The 16,598-nt window shown below is 46.7% G+C and overlaps 1 protein-coding gene across 3 annotated transcripts in view; it reads right to left on the bottom strand.

Moving 5' to 3' along the window:
* Nucleotides 1-16,598, bottom strand: part of dbn1 (drebrin 1) — a 218,756-nt gene that overhangs the window by 179,639 nt on the left and 22,519 nt on the right. The window contains exon 1 of one of the 3 annotated variants that reach the window (XM_080201121.1): nucleotides 704-1,290. The exons of 1 other annotated variant lie outside the window; for it this stretch is intronic. In XM_080201121.1, the coding sequence (XP_080057247.1) occupies nucleotides 704-801 (98 nt within the window). In that variant the 5' untranslated portion in view covers nucleotides 802-1,290. Of the gene's footprint in view, nucleotides 1-703; nucleotides 1,291-16,598 lie in introns of those variants that run through there. One more of the 3 variants, XM_080201123.1, reaches the window with a different exon arrangement.

The following is a 16,598-nucleotide window of genomic DNA, read 5'->3' as shown; positions in this document are numbered from 1 at the left end:
ATCAGTAATCACAGGGCGATCGGAGAGGGGGTTTGCCCAGCACACAACAAGCCTTCAGCGGTTCAGATGCTTTGACACAGCAACTTCAGACCACAAGTACTGGGTAAATCCAGGCTGGGCAGGTACTGGCGTCGCCCCCTGTTTCCAACATGTCTCGAAGCAGTCGGCATTTAAACACTTTACAATTGAAACCATTACGAATAATCATAAGGAGCAAAAAAAACACTAAAATGCACCCGGATAATTATAAATAGACCACCCATGAAACAGTGTAATTAACTGCAGGTTTTTTTTTCAATGATATATTGAACAGCGAATTCTCAAGGGTATAGTGTACGATCTCTTTATGTACTATTAATTAATGAATAAAACATCAATATTGAAAACAGTGATATGATGGTAATCATTTTGAATCAATTAAAAATACCTATGCTTCAAGATGTAATATTTAATTTGACACCGTTTCTATTGTTGGTACATATTGCATGATGTTGTTCCTTCGCATCCGATGGTATCCTATTGTTCGCCTGAAGCTAGGCGCTGATGCATTTCCCAACTCTGCAATAGGAGGAAATCCCCAAAGCCTGGCTCTGCTGCGATTTGCCATCTGCATCCCTCCATCTTCATCCCTACCCCGAACCTCATCTCCACCGCCAGCCCTCTCCCCGCCACCCAGCCCCGCTCAGTGCCCAGATCCCCTTACCAGTCGGTGGAGGTCTTTTCGTTGATGACATCCTCATAGGCTGTGAGTAGAGCGAGTCTGTTATTGCTGAGGTTGAGCGCCATGGTCCCTGCTCCCATTGAGATCTCTCCGGCTCCGAGGCTGTAGCTGCGCTCGCTCTGAAACTGAACAAAGACTCCTCCCGCACTGCGCCGGGTCCTAGCGCCTGGAAGGGGTACCCGCCCAACACTCCAACCGAACAAAGGCTCCTCCTTCAACTGCGATCAGTCCGAGTGCCCCGCACAGTACCCGCCCCAATCTGAATCCGAACAAAGGCTTTCCTGCCACTTCGCCCACTGCTATTATTGACCTGTCAGTCCGCCCGTTCTAATGAGGAACCAAAAGCTCCTCCCCGGCAGGCAGGGTCTTTCTTAATCTCAGTCTCTATACCCTGCCACATTGTGTAACTGAACAAAAGTTCATTCTACACCACACTAAGATTCTCCTGCTGGACCGGTACCTTCCCTGCGTACAAACGAACTAAGGGTTTTCCCACTTTGCACAGAGTTCTAATGGCCTCCTTCTGTCCTGTAACAATTCTGTGATTCTGCGAGGTAGGGTTTCCACTCTCTCTTGCCTGAAATTGAACAAAGGCTTGCTACTGTACATTGCATTCGCTTCCTCCCTTACTGCATTCCTGGTGCTCTGCAAATGTACCCTACTCTAAGATGAACAAAGGCTATATCTGCACTGCACAGGGTCCTAGTGTTTGCCTGGATACCTGCTCCTCTCTTAAATTGAACAAAGACGTTTTGCACAGTGCATTAAGTCACCACCCTCTGGACCCACTCAGGAACTGAATAAAGATTTAGATTTTTCGAAGACTGTGTTAGGTCCAGATATCTGCTTGTGTTTGTTGTTCCATTTTTAAGGCCACTTTTCCATTTAGCTGGTGTTATCAATGTTGCCCCAAAATGAAAAGAACTAAAAGCACTCGGTCACTGCCTGTGTATCTTGTCTGCGCTGAAAACCAAAGCTCTTATTACATTATATTTAGGTTCTAATACCCTATATCTGTCTTTCCTCAACTGGAAAAGGAACAAAATAATCAATAATCATTTATGTTGCTTACTTCTGGAAACCTCTAAGCACGAATAAATTATAATCATAGCTAAATGGCAGTTGCAATAGGTGGACTGAATTTTCTACTTTGTATTGTAAACTGGGCAGCATGTGACAGAACTGGGAACTATCGATGAATTGCACCAGAATGTCTCATTTAGTTAACCCATTTGCTCCAGTATCATCAACTCAAAAAGTATAATGTCTCAATCTTAGAGGGACATAACAAATAAAATTAGCATTATTAAAATGCAAGGAAATGTAATAAGCTAAAATTTAATATTATTTCACATATCTACAACACGCCTAAATCCCTGCAGTACTCACTTGTCAAGGAATGGCTCAACTGTACCAACAGACATTACATGATCTTTCTCCAAGGCCACCCACATGAACAAGGCCACAGCAGAGAGACAGGCAATCAGAGTGAGCACCCCAGGGCTGTATCCTACCTGGAGACCTGTAGACAGTCACTTCATCGAGGCTAAGGTGGAGACCCACAAGTAGGTCCCCTGCCTTGCCCATATCACTCACTTCTCCCCCCTCCACTCACCCTCCATCCCACCCCCCAACACTATGGTGGTGGCAAGGGGTAGGGGTGCACATGTGCAAAGATCAGGAATATAATGCTAAAGTGGAGCCAGAAATTGAGGACCAGCACCTTCAAATAGTGAAAAGGGGGCTGCAGTTCCTCACAGATAGATGTGCCACATGGACTCATCCATGTTGTAAAAATCACCTGGGATGCACACTGCATTACACTTGCTTGCATATCTCAAAAGTTGGAAATCTCATTGTGTCAGATCATTATGTTCAGACTAAAACTGATAGTTATGTTTATTTACGTGTATGGTAATAACACAGAAACACACAGTATGGTGATAACACAGAATAACAAGAAGTTATTGTTGGTGCAATTACGTAGAAATTGTACCATTCCAGAAGAGGTTAAAATATTATCTTCAGGACATATTTCTTCCACAGTTTCACAAAGTGACTTTGAGGAAACAATCTTTTGTGTAATTCCCAGTACTTCAGTGAGAAAATATTCCTTTTTCTCTGCATGTCAATTTAGAATCGACTGTGCCTTAGCTAAAGAATGCAGGAAAATTCATAACTCTATTTAATTTTCTCATCTCCAAAGATAAGTTCCGTCACTCAAAATTAAAGATGCTGTAGACAAAAGACTGACATGGCTTACTCATGACTAATTTGAAACACATTATATTGGTCTCACACCTCCTAAAACCTAACTGAACCCACATTATAATTTTTGCTAAAATATATCTCCCCATTTCTGATCTATTTAATTACCAGATCAATGGAATCCTGTCTGATTTTTCTTCTGTGTGCTGCTTGATTTAGGTCATCATTTTAAATTTAATATGAAAAGACAACTTCTATCTCCACTCTAATTATTCTAAAATGCATTTGCAAGGTAAATCTAAAATCATACAGGAGACTCCCATCTATTTCTTTGGGGTTCTTCAAATCAGCCATTGTAAATTCAGTTGTACATCAGCAGAAACCCCTGGAAATGCATAAATATGAACATTTATCTTTATTCCAGGCTGGGGAGAATGGAGGGATGGAGAAAAATTTTTGTACTGAAAACTCAGAAGTAAGGCTTCCCCATATGTCCTGCTGAATTTAACAATAGGATGCATTTTAAATATACTTAACAGCTTTCCTGCTAGATCAGTAGATTGGTAGAAACATCGAACAGAAAAACAGTTACTGTAATTCTAATATTGTGAATGGCAAGTTGGATATTATGGAAGGAGGTGAACCAGATATTACAGATTGAACATAACTTCATGGATATAGGTTAGGAGTGGGGAGAAGAGCCAAGTTGTCTGATTGCAGGGTCTAATCTTGTGTAATATAGGCACTTACATGATCAGCGTGGATATAGTCTTCTTGCTTTAATTGCCATGATTAAAAATAAAGATATCATTAAAATAGAGGCATATAGCCTCCTTTAAAAAATTCCTAACTGACCTGCCTCCTGAGAGTGGCTTAATTGCCAACTCTTGCCCCCAGCCCACCTCCATTACATCCAAAAGTCTTGGAGGCAATTTGCAGTTGGGTTAAAGATTTAAAAGTTCCCATCCACCTATCCTTGGGGGTTATTTTCCAAACGTCGCTGGATTCCGGGGAAGTGCCGGATGATTGGAAAACGGCTAATGTTACGCCGTTGTTTAAGAAGGGTGCCAGGCAAAAGGCGGGGAATTATAGGCCGGTTAGTTTAACGTCTGTGGTAGGTAAAATGTTAGAATCTGTCATTAAGGAGGAAATTGCAAAGCATCTTGAAGGGAATTGCTTGATAGAGCAGACGCAGCACGGTTTCATTAAAGGGAAGTCGTATCTGACAAATTTACTGGAGTTCTATGAGGATGTGTCTAGGGCGGTGGATAGAGGAGAGCCAGTGGATGTGGTCTTTCTAGATTTTCAGAAGGCGTTTGACAAAGTGCCTCACAAGAGGTTATTGCAGAAGGTCGAGGGACATGGAGTTGGGGGTAGGGTGTTAGCGTGGATAGAGGATTGGTTGTCAAATAGGAGGCAGAGAGTGGGGATCAACGGGTGCTATTCGGATTGGCGGATGGTGACTAGTGGAGTGCCCCGGGGGTCGGTGCTGGGGCCTCAGCTTTTTACCATTTATATAGATGATCTGGAGGAGGGAACCGAGTGTAGAGTGTCGAAATTTGCTGATGACACCAAGATTGGGGGAACGGCAAATTGTGTGGAGGGTGTGGAGAGTCTGCAGAAGGATCTAGATAGGCTGGGCGAATGGGCCAGGAAATGGCAAATGGAATTTAATGTTGGCAAGTGTGAGGTGGTCCACTTTGGTAGGAAAAATGGTAGGAAGGACTATTACTTATGAGGCGAAAAACTGCAGCAGGCGACGGTGCAGAGGGACCTCGGGGTCCTTGTGCATGAGTCTCAAAAACCCAGTTTGCAGGTGCAGCAGGTGGTCAGGAAGGCGAATGGGATGCTGGCCTTCATAGCGAGGAGGATTGAATATAAAAGTAGGGAGGTCTTGCTGCAGCTGTATAGGGCATTGGTGAGGCCGCAACTGGAGTACTGTGTGCATTTTTGGGCGCCGCACCTGCGCAAAGATATTTTGGCCTTGGAGGGAGTGCAGAGGAGGTTTACTAGGCTGATACCGGAGTTGAGGGGGTTGAGCTATGAGGAGAGGCTGAATAAACTGGGCTTGTACTCGTTAGAGTTTAGAAGAATGACGGGAGATCTCATTGAGACGTATAAGATGATGAATGGGATGGATAGGATAGAGGTGGAAAGACTCTTCCCCCTCAAAAAAGACAATAGGACTAGGGGGCACAGCCTCAAGATAAAAGGGGGGCGGTTTAGAACGGAGTTGAGGAGGAACTTCTTCACTCAAAGGGTGGTGAATCTCTGGAATTCTCTGCCCTTTGAAGTGGTGGAGGCTGCCTCGCTAAATATTTTTAAGACGCGGGTTGATGGGTTTTTGATAAGAGAGGGGATTAAGGGTTATGGGGAGAGGGCAGGAAAGTGGAACTGAGCAGCGACAGATCAGCCATGATCTTATTGAATGGCGGGGCAGGCTCGAAGGGCTGGATGGCCTACTCCTGCTCCTATTTCTTATGTTCTTATTATGTTCTTAAACTTCCCTTGTGGATTATGTTTGAGTTGTAGTAGCTGATTTCCCTGAGGAAATTTCCAACAACAATATCTATCATTAATTGATGCTGATTAGTACTTTGATCATAATATTTCGTCACATCTGTAAAAATGCCATAAACACTTCAGATACAATTATTTATTTTGCAGTGTAATCATTATTGCTATGTAGGCAAATACAACAACCATTTTGCACATAAAGTCCACAAAGAACAATGAGATCAATTTTTAGGTAATCTGTTTTTGAATAATGTTGCTTGGGCAATGAAAATCATCCAGGGCATCAGGAGTATTCCACATTCGTATTCAAATTGTGCCATGGGGTAATCAACCTGAAATCCCTGAACAGATAGACAGAGCACTAGCTTTAATGTCTAACTTAATGGGTGGAATTCTCCCCAAAACATTCTAAGTGCCGAATTCACATAAAAGTGAAGTTCAGCGGGATTTTCAAAATGAATTTCCCACACTCTGTGCTCTAGTGTGAATCTCATTAAAATGTTGGGGACAGGGTCTATTCCTGCTGGAGAGGCCAACAGCATAGCACTGAGTGGGCCATTGCGCATGCGCTAATCTGTCATAGTGGAGATCAGCACATGCGCAGTAGCCCATACAGCTGGCCTTACAATCGCTGGCCAGTGGCATAGCAACCCATGTTGCTGACCATGTGACCCCCCCCTCCACCACCTGATCACTGGCCTTCCAGATGTATCTGGGTCTCAATCTCACCTCCCCCCAACCTGCCTTGATCTACCAGCTGTGCCACCAGTCCTGATCTCCTGATCCCACCCCCCCCCGCCCCACTGGCAATGCCGCCTACCCGCTGCAGACCCTACACCCCGGTAGGCCGACATCCTACCCCCACCCCTTTGGCCAGCCCTGATCACTGGCCTCCCTCCCTCTGTCATCAAGCCTGAGTACAGAGTGGCAGCCTGACTTCCCAACAATCTCACCCTCATAGGCCCTGTCTGCCTCTGGTCCCACCCCCTTGGTACTGCCCGATGTCCAATGGGCAGTGCCAAGGTGTCCCCGAGCATTGGCATTTTGCCCATTGGGCAGTGCCAGGGGGCCAAGGTGGCACTGCCAAGCTGGCAATGTGCAGGGGGCACTCCCCCCTTTATGCCTGATCTCCTGGGGGATCTCCATGGCCTCCCTTTACTCCAGGGGGGTCTGGCCGCCAGCTCAGTTGTAAACGCTGCTGGAGTGAAACACTACTGGTGGGGAGGAGACACTAGCGAGCCCAGAGACTTCATCCCGGGCCTGCTAATAGGATGCAAACCCCCATTAATATAATTTATTCAGCTGCGCATCAATTTCTGATGCAGAGCTGACAATGCTGGAAATCCGGCGGCTGGAGACTCGGTGAGGTCATAGCGCCCAGCGGAAAGCGCATTATACGGCCTCTGCTTGAGTCTCCTGGCCCGCTGCATTGCTCTAACAATGCAGCAAGGTAGAAAATTCGCCCCCAATGTCTTAATTATGTTAAAAAAACATGTGTTCATTCAGCTTCTTTTTAAAAGTTGGTGGAATAAAAGGCAGAAAATGCTGGAAACACTCAACAATTTCAGATTGTAACCTCTGCCCCCTTTTTGATTTTTCTCTCATTTTTCTCATTTTTATTTGTTTTCAGATGGCAATGGTTCAAGATTCTTCCACTTCCTCCAGACACATCTTTTGTTCCTTTATTTACCGCATTACCACTCCCACTGGTTTTGCCCCATGAACTCTTTTATCATTTAGAAGAATAGAAAATAGGAGCAGGAGAAGGCTATTTGACCCCACGAATCTGCTCCACCATTCAGTATAATCATTGATGATTGATTACCTGAAATGTGACTTGGCCTCCACAGCCTTCTGCGGTAGGGCATTCCACAGGTTCACCACCTCCTGGGTAAAGAAGTTTCTCAACATCTCAATCCTAAATGGCCTACCCCATATCTTGATATTATGATCCTCTTAAAGCACTTTCGTAGTAAGAACTTACCTTGTAGAACTGTTTAAATCATTTAAAAGCATTTTTGTGGGCTTTTTGTATCTACCACTTCAAGAATTCTAAGGGAGTGGATAGCAGGGAGTTGTGGGGGAGCAGGCTTTAAAATAGCGCCAGGTTTAAAAGGAGGCCTGGTGTAGACAGCGGGCAGCGTCGGAGCGGGCTGCGGAGTGAGTGGGAAGCAGAGTGAGCTACTAGGGCTTAGGAGCAAAAGGGCTTGGGAGAAAAAGGGCCAGGTAAGTTTGTGTTGAAATTTTCAATATTACTACAGTGAATAATGGAGGGGCATGTGATGTGTTGTTTCTGTATGATGTGGGAGCTGGTGGACCCCAGGATCCTTCCCAGTGACCATGTCTGCAGTAAGTGCTGGTTGCTGGAGGAGCTCCAGCTCAAGGTAGATGAGCTGGCCTCTGAGCTACAGACACTGAGGCTCATCAGGGGGAGAGAGGGTGCCATTGTCAATGGGGAGCAAGTGACATCCACCCCCCCCCTAGACTGGCTAACTCTAAGGGTCAGGAACAAGAGGGGGCTGCTGAGAGGAGGGAGGAGGGTGGGGAGCGGAGGAAGGAGGGTGGGGAGCGGAGGAAGGAGGGTGGGGAGCAGAGGAAGGAGGGTGGGGAGAGGAGGAAGGAGGGTGGCGAGCGGATGCCTCAGCCTCTCAATCTGCATAACAGGTTTGAGGTTCTTGCTTCCAGTCTGGACGAGAACGAGGGAGGTGAGGTTGGTGAGCAAACTGCACACGGTACAGTGATGCAGCAGGGCATAGGCAAAGAGAAGGTGAAAAGGAACGTAGTAGTAATTGGGGATAGTGGGGTTAAGGGTATTGACACTGTCCTTTGTCACAATGACAAAGTGCACAGAAGGGTGTGTTGTCTGCCTGGTGCTCGGGTCCGGGATGTCGCATCTGGGCTGCAGAGGAACCTGGAGCGGGAGGGTGAGAATCCGGTCGTTGTGGTACATGTGGGTGCCAACGATGTAGGCAAAATGCGAACTGAGGATCTGGGGAGGGAGTATGAAAAGCTGGGAATGGAATTAAAAAGTAGAACCGACAAGGTGGTTATCTCCGGGCTACTGCCTGAACCGAGTGCAGACAGACGTAAGGTTGATAAGATTAAGGAAGTGAATGGGTGGCTCAGGGATTGGTGTGGGAGGAATGGGTTTGAATTTATGGGGCATTGGCATCAGTATTGGGGTAGGTGGGACCTGTTTGGGTGGGATGGGGTTGGTCTGAACTGTGCTGGGACCAGAGTCCTGGCGAATCGTGTAAATAGGACTGTAGACAGGGCTTTAAACTAATTAGTGGGGGGGGGAGGGCGCAAGGGTAGGTGACATTACGGGGTCTAAAGTTAAGGAGAGGGTACAGGTAAGGGAAGAGGCCGAGGATGTCCCAATAATAAAGGGAGTAGGGGGCGTGAGTATGGTTGGTGGCATTCTGGCAAATAGGGTCCAGGTGAAGGCTGGGATGAAGGCACTTTATCTGAATGCACGAAGCATTCGGAATAAAGTGGATGAGCTGGTGGTGCAGATCAGCACAAATGGATATGATCTGGTGGCCATTACAGAGACGTGGCTGCAAGGTGACAGGGACTGGGAGCTGAATGTCCAGGGGTATCAAATGTTTAGGAAGGATAGGCGGGAGGAAAAAGGGGTGGGGCGTAGCTCTGCTGATTAAGGATAGCATCAGGGTGGTAGCAAGGGATGATATAGGAACCAAAGAGCAGAACGTGGAATCGTTGTGGGTGGAGATTAGGAGCAGCAAAGGGAGGAAGACGCTGGTGGGTGTCGTCTATAGGCCCCCGAATAATGATCTGGAGGTGGGGCGGGCTGTTAACGCGCAAATAAGTGTGGCGTGCAGGAATGGGACGGCTGTAGTTATGGGGGATTTCAATCTACATATTGATTGGTCGACCCATGTTGGACGCGGTGGGCTCGAGGAGGAGTTCTTGGAATGCTGCCGGGATAGTTTCCTTGAACAGTGTGTGTTGGAGCCGATGAGGGAGCGAGCTATCTTGGATCTGGTGCTATGTAATGAGGCGGGTAGAATTAGGGACCTTGTGGTGAAGGATCCTCTTGGGGAGAGTGATCATTGTATGGTGGAGTTTCTGGTGCAGATGGAGGAGGAGAAAGTGGGTTCCCGGACGCGCGTCCTTTGTTTGAACAGAGGGGAGTACGGTAGGATGAGAGAAGAATTGGCAAATGTTGACTGGGGAAGCGCGTTGGAAGGTAGGTCTGCTGAGGAGCAGTGGAGGATCTTTAAGGAGATCTTTCTTGGTGCTCAGAAGAAATTTATTCCGATGGTTAAAAAGGACCGTAGGAGGAGAGGTAATAAGCCGTGGATAACGAAGGAAGTGAAGGAAAGTGTTAAATTAGAAGCGGAGGCGTTAAGAGTGGCTAAGAGTAGTGGGCGAGAAGAGGATTGGGAGAGGTTTAAATGTCAACAAAGATTGACAAAGAAGTTGATAAAGAAGGGTAGGATAAACTATGAAGCTGGGCTAGCACTTAATATAAAAAAGGATAGCAAGAGTTTTTATAAATATATAAAAAGGAAGAGGCTGGCTAGGGTAAACGTTGGACCCTTAGAGGATGAGAGGAGGGACTTAGTGGTAGGGGATGGGGAAATGGCTGAGGTCTTGAATAACTTTTTTGTTTCGGTCTTCACGGAGGAGGACGTGAATAATTTGCCGCGTGTTAGCGATGGAAAGGTGGTAGGACTGGAGGGTCTCAATGACATTACTGTTACTAGAGAGGAGGTGCTCGACAGACTGGAGGGACTGATTGTGGACAAGTCCCCAGGACCGGATGGAATGCATCCAAGGGTTCTGAAAGAAATGGCGGAGGTGATAATGGATGCCTTGGTGGTTATTTTCCAAATGTCGCTGGATTCCGGGGAAGTGCCGGAAGATTGGAAAGTGGCTAATGTTACGCCGTTGTTTAAGAAGGGTGGCAGGCAATAGGCAGGGAATTATAGGCTGGTTAGTTTAACGTCTGTTGTAGGTAAAATGTTAGAATCCGTCATCAAGGACGAAATAGTGAGGCATCTTGAGGGGAATTGCTTGATAGAGCAGACGCAGCACGGTTTCGTTAAGGGGAAGTCGTGTCTCACAAATTTATTGGAGTTCTATGAGGATGTGTCTAGGGCGGTGGATAGAGGAGAGCCGGTGGATGTGGTCTTTCTTGATTTTCAGAAGGCATTTGACAAGGTACCTCACAAGAGGTTATTGCAGAAGGTAAGGGGGCATGGAGTTGGGGGTAGGGTGTTAGCGTGGATAGAGGATTGGTTGTCAAATAGGAGGCAGAGAGTGGGGGTTAATGGGTGCTATTCGGATTGGCGGTTGGTGACTAGTGGAGTGCCCCAGGGATCGGTGCTGGGCCCTCAGCTATTTACCATTTATATAGATGATCTGGAGGAGGGAACCGAGTGTAGGGTGTTGAAATTTGCTGATGACACCAAGATTGGTGGAACGGCAAATTGCGCGGAGGGTGTAGAGAGTCTGCAGAAGGATCTAGATAGGCTGGGTGAATGGACCAGGAACTGGCAAATGGAATTTAATGTTGGCAAGTGCGAGGCGGTCCACTTTGGTAGGAATAATGGTAGGAAGGACTATTACCTACGTGGCAAAAAACTGCAGCAGGCGACGGTGCAGGGGGACCTCGGGGTCCTTGTGCATGAGTCGCAAAAACCCAGCCTGCAGGTGCAGCAGGTGGTCAGGAAGGCGAATGGGATGCTGGCCTTCATAGCGAGGGGGATTGAATATAAAAGTAGGGAGGTCTTGCTGCAGCTATATAGGGCATTGGTCAGGCCACAGCTGGAGTACTGTGTGCAGTTTTGGTTGCTGCACTTACGCAAGGATATTTTGGCCTTGGAGGGAGTACAGAGGAGGTTTAGAACATAAGAACATAAGAAATAGGAGCAGGAGTAGGCCATCTGGCCCTTCGAACCTGCCCCGCCATTCAATAAGATCATGGCTGATCTGTCGTGGCTCAGTTCCACTTTCCCGCCCTCTCCCCATAACCCTTAATCCCCTTGCCTATCAAAAACCCATCAACCCGCGTCTTAAAAATATTTAGCGAGGCAGCCTCCACCACTTCAACGGGCAGAGAATTCCAGATATTCACCACCCTTTGAGTGAAGAAGTTCCTCCTCAACTCCGTTCTAAACCGCCCCCCCTTTATCTTGAGGCTGTGCCCCCTAGTCCTACTGTCTTTTTTGAGCGGGAAGAGTCTCTCCACCTCTATCCTATCCATCCCATTCATCATCTTATACGTCTCAATGAGATCTCCCCTCATTCTTCTAAACTCTAACGAGTACAAGCCTAGTTTATTCAGCCTCTCCTCATAGCTCAACCCCCTCAACTCCGGTATCAGCCTAGTAAACCTCCTCTGCACTCCCTCCAAGGCCAAAATATCCTTGCGCAGGTGCGGCGCCCAAAACTGCACACAGTACTCCAGCTGCGGCCTCACCAATGCCCTATACAGCTGCAGCAAGACCTCCCTACTTTTATATTCAATCCCCCTCGCTATGAAGGCCAGCATCCCATTCGCCTTCCTGACCACCTGCTGCACCTGCAGGCTGGGTTTTTGCGACTCATGCACAAGGACCCCGAGGTCCCTCTGCACCGTCGCCTGCTGCAGTTTTTCGCCACGTAAGTAATAGTCCTTCTTACCATTCTTCCTACCAAAGTGGACCACCTCACACTTGCCAACATTAAATTCCATTTGCCATTTCCTGGCCCATTCGCCCAGCCTATCTAGATCCTTCTGCAGACTCTCCACACCCTCCGCACAATTTGCCTTTCCCCCAATCTTGGTGTCATCAGCAAATTTCGACACCCTACACTCGGTTCCCTCCTCCAGATCATCTATATAAATGGTAAATAGCTGAGGCCCCAGCACCGACCCCTGGGGCACCCCACTAGTCACCAACCGCCAATCCGAATAGCACCCATTGACCCCCACTCTCTGCCTCCTATTTGACAACCAATCCTCTATCCACGCTAACACCCTACCCCCAACTCCATGTCCTCTGACCTTCTGCAGTAACCTCTTGTGAGGTACCTTATCAAACGCCTTCTGAAAATCCAGAAAGACCACATCCACCGGCTCTCCTCTATCCACCGCCCTAGACACATCCTCATAGAACTCCAGAAAATTTGTCAGACACGACTTCCCTTTAATGAAACCGTGTTGCGTCTGCCCTATCAAGCAGTTCCCTTCAAGATGCCTCGCAATTTCCTCCTTAATGACGGATTCTAACATTTTACCTACCACAGACGTTAAACTAACCGGCCTATAATTCCCCGCCTTTTGCCTGGCACCCTTCTTAAACAACAGCGTAACATTAGCCGTTTTCCAATCTTCCGGCACTTCCCCGGAATGCAGCGACGTCTGGAAAATAACCACCAAGGCATCCACTATAACCTCCGCCATTTCTTTCAGAACCCTCGGATGCATTCCATCCGGTCCTGGCGACTTGTCCACAATCAGCCCCTCCAGTCTGTCGCGCACCACCTCTCTAGTAACAGTAATGTCATTAAGACCCTCCAGTCCTACCACCTTTCCATCGCTAACACCCGGCAAATTATTCACGTCCTCCTCCGTGAAGACAGAAACAAAAAAGTTATTCAAGACCTTAGCCATATCCCCATCCCCTACCACTAGGTCCCCTTTCTCATCCTCTAAGGGACCAACGTTCACCCTAGCCAGCCTCTTCCTTTTTATATATTTATAAAAACTCTTGCTATCCTTTTTTATATTAAGCGCTAGCCCAGCTTCATAGCTTCTTCTACCCTCCTTTATCAACTTTTTTGTCAATCTTTGTTGACATTTAAACCTTTCCCAATCCTCTTCTCGCCCACTACTCTTAGCTACTCTAAATTCCTCCGCTTTTAATTTAACACTTTCCTTCACCTCCTTCGTTATCCACGGCTTATTACCTCTCTTCCTACTGTCCTTTTTAACCATCGGAATAAATTTCTGCTGAGCACCAAGAAAGATCTCCTTAAAGATCCTCCACTGCTCCCCAGCAGACCTACCTTCCAACGCGCTCCCCCAGTCCACATTCGCCAATTCTTCTCTCATCCTACCATACTCCCCTCTATTCAAACAAAGGACGCGTGTCCGGGAACCCACTTTCTCCTCCTCCATCTGCAACAGAAACTCCACCATACAATGATCACTCTCTCCAAGAGGATCCTTCACCGCAAGGTCCCTAATTCTACCCGCCTCATTACATAGCACCAGATCCAAGATAGCTCGCTCCCTCGTCGGCTCCAACACACACTGTTCCAGGAAACTATCCCGGCAGCATTCCAAGAACTCCTCCTCGAGCCCACCTCGTCCAACATGGGTCGACCAATCAATATGCAGATTGAAATCCCCCATAACTACTGCCGTCCCATTCCTGCACGCCGCACTTATTTGCACGTTAACAGCCCGCCCCACCTCCAGATCATTATTCGGGGGCCTATAGACGACACCCACCAGCGTCTTCCTCCCTTTGCTGTTCCTAATCTCCACCCACAACGATTCCACTTTCTGCTCTTTGGCTCCGATATCATCCCTTGCTACCACCTTGATGCTGTCCTTAATCAGCAGAGCTACGCCACCCCCTCTTTCCTCCTGCCTATCCTTCCTAAACACTTGATAGCCCTGTACATTCATCTCCCAGTCCCTGTCACCTTGCAGCCACGTCTCTGTAATGGCCACCAGATCGTATCCATTTGTGTCGATCTGCGCCACCAGCTCATCCACTTTATTCCGAATGCTTCGTGCATTCAGATAAAGCGCTTTCATCCCAGCCTTCTTCTGGACCCTATTTGCCGTAACGCCACCACTTGGGACAACTAGGCTGATCCCAGAGTTGAGGGGGTTGAGCTATGAGGAGAGGCTGAATAAACTAGGCTTGTACTTGTTAATGAGGGGAGATCTCATTGAGACATATAAGATGATGAATGGGATGGATAGGATAGAGGTGGAGAGACTCTTCCCGCTCAGAAAGGACAGTAGGACTAGGGGACACAGCCTCAAGATAAAGGGGGGGCGGTTTAGAACGGAGTTGAGGAGGAACTTCTTCACTCAAAGGGTGGTGAATCTCTGGAATTCTCTGCCCGTTGAAGTGGTGGAGGCTGCCTCGCTAAATATTTTTAAGACGCGGGTTGCTGGGTTTTTGATAAGCGAGGGGATTAAGGGTTATGGGGAGAGGGCGGGAATATGGAACTGAGCCACGACAGATCAGCCATGATCTTATTGAATGGTGGGGCAGGCTCGAAGGGCTAGATGGCCTACTCCTGCTCCTATTTCTTATGTTCTTATGTTCCTCTTGTTCTAGACCCCCAGCCAGAGGAAACAGCCTCCCTCTATCCTGCCTGTTCAGACTTGTCAGAATTGTATATGTTTCAATTAGATCCCTTCTCATTCTTCTAAATTCCAGTAAATAAAGGACTCAATCTCTTCTCTTAAGGCAATCCCGCCATCCCAGGAATCAGCCTGGTGAACCTTCACTGCACTCCTTCTATGGAAAATATATCTCTTCTTAGATAAGAAAACTGCACACAGTACTGCAGGTCTGGCCTTACCAATGCCATCTACAGCTGCAGTAAAACATCACTGTTCCAGTACTCATGTCCTCTTGCAATGAAGACCAAAATACACTTGCAGGTACAGCAAGCAGTATGGAAGGCATGTTTGCTTTCAGTGACTGATGTCCAAAGACACTCAGGTTCCACTGTACGTCAATTCTCTCCTGCTGTTAATCTCCCCTGTCTTGAACCCTATCACAAATTTTTCCTTTTCTCTCTGCTTCCTCCCCCAATGTCCTTTTCACTTGCTTAAAACTTATTATATCTCTCACTTTTCTCAGTTCTGACGAAAGGGCGTTAACCTGAATTGACTTGGTTTCTCTTTCCCCAGATGCTACCTGGCCTGCTGAGTATTACTGAATACTGAGGAAAAGAGTTATGAATATTTCGAATCCTCTACCTTAGAGGGTTGTGGATGCTCCATCATCAAATATGTTATAGGTTGCAATAAACAAGACTTTTGGTCTCCCAGGGAATCAAGGAATATAGGGAACAGGTGAGAAAGTGGAGGTGAAGCCCATGACAGAACAGGCCATTTTCTCCTGCCCTGATATCTTATGTTCTCATGTACCAGCATTTTCTGGTTATGTTTCAGATTTACAGCATTGGCATGGTGGAAAATGTATCTTTTATTCTCTTGGTCTTCTTTGTACATTTCTCCCCGTATTTTATAACTTATCTTACTTTTAACTCTTTGGTTCAAAGACTACAGCCAGAATTCATGCTCCGCTCCTGCTGCAAGTAAGTACAGTAAGAATTCTCTCAACACCAGGGTAAAGTCCAACAAGTTTATTTGATAGTGAACCCGCTAGTTGTGAGGTTTGCCCCTTTGTCAGGTGAGTGGAGCATTCTGGTCACACAGAACTCTCCACTCACCTGACGAAGGGGCAAACCCCGAAAGCTAGTGGGTTTACTATCAAATAAACTTGATGGACTTTAACCTGGTGTTGTGAGACTTCTTACTGTGTTTACCCCAGTCCAACGCTGGCATCTCCACATCATGGCTGCAAGCGAGGACAGAGAATTTGGCACTCAGCCAAATCCCCACTTACTGCAGCAAGACTGAAGAATCCCATCGGCGTGAATGGTTGGAAAATTCCACCTATATTTATACAGACGGTGTCTTTCAGCATTTTAATGATCTTTTCCTCATCTTTTTTCTAATTAAAACAAGCCCAATTATATTAGATTATCTCCAGTTTTTTTTTGTTCCTTTGCTCTGAACCTTACCAGTGCATCAATGCCCTTCTAAAAATAAAATTATTGCTCATATTCATATTGTAGTCGTATCAATAAATTATATGGACTTAATTAAAATAACCTGTTCAAACTACAATCACATCATCTAAATATGCATGTCAATGTCCAATTATCTTTCTTGCTGACAGCTCTGCAGTGACTTTCAGTGTATGATTGATGCAAACCCAACTCCTATCTCTTTTTCCACCATTTTTCAATAGAATGCTATGATCTCAGAAAGGTCCCAGGTAAAATCTCACGTCTGTGTTAACCAACTCATACTTTCAAGGACTTAGACAATGCCAGTCCCCAAAATAAACAAAGTAGGAGTAGCCAGGACATCCAC

The sequence above is a fragment of the Carcharhinus amblyrhynchos genome, chromosome 13, assembly GCF_965287045.1.
Source record: "Carcharhinus amblyrhynchos chromosome 13, sCarAmb.v2.hapA, whole genome shotgun sequence".
In the NCBI taxonomy this organism is placed as follows: domain Eukaryota; kingdom Metazoa; phylum Chordata; class Chondrichthyes; order Carcharhiniformes; family Carcharhinidae; genus Carcharhinus; species Carcharhinus amblyrhynchos.
Note: the sequence above shows the minus strand (reverse complement) of the source record. Positions and strands in the feature narration are given on the sequence as shown.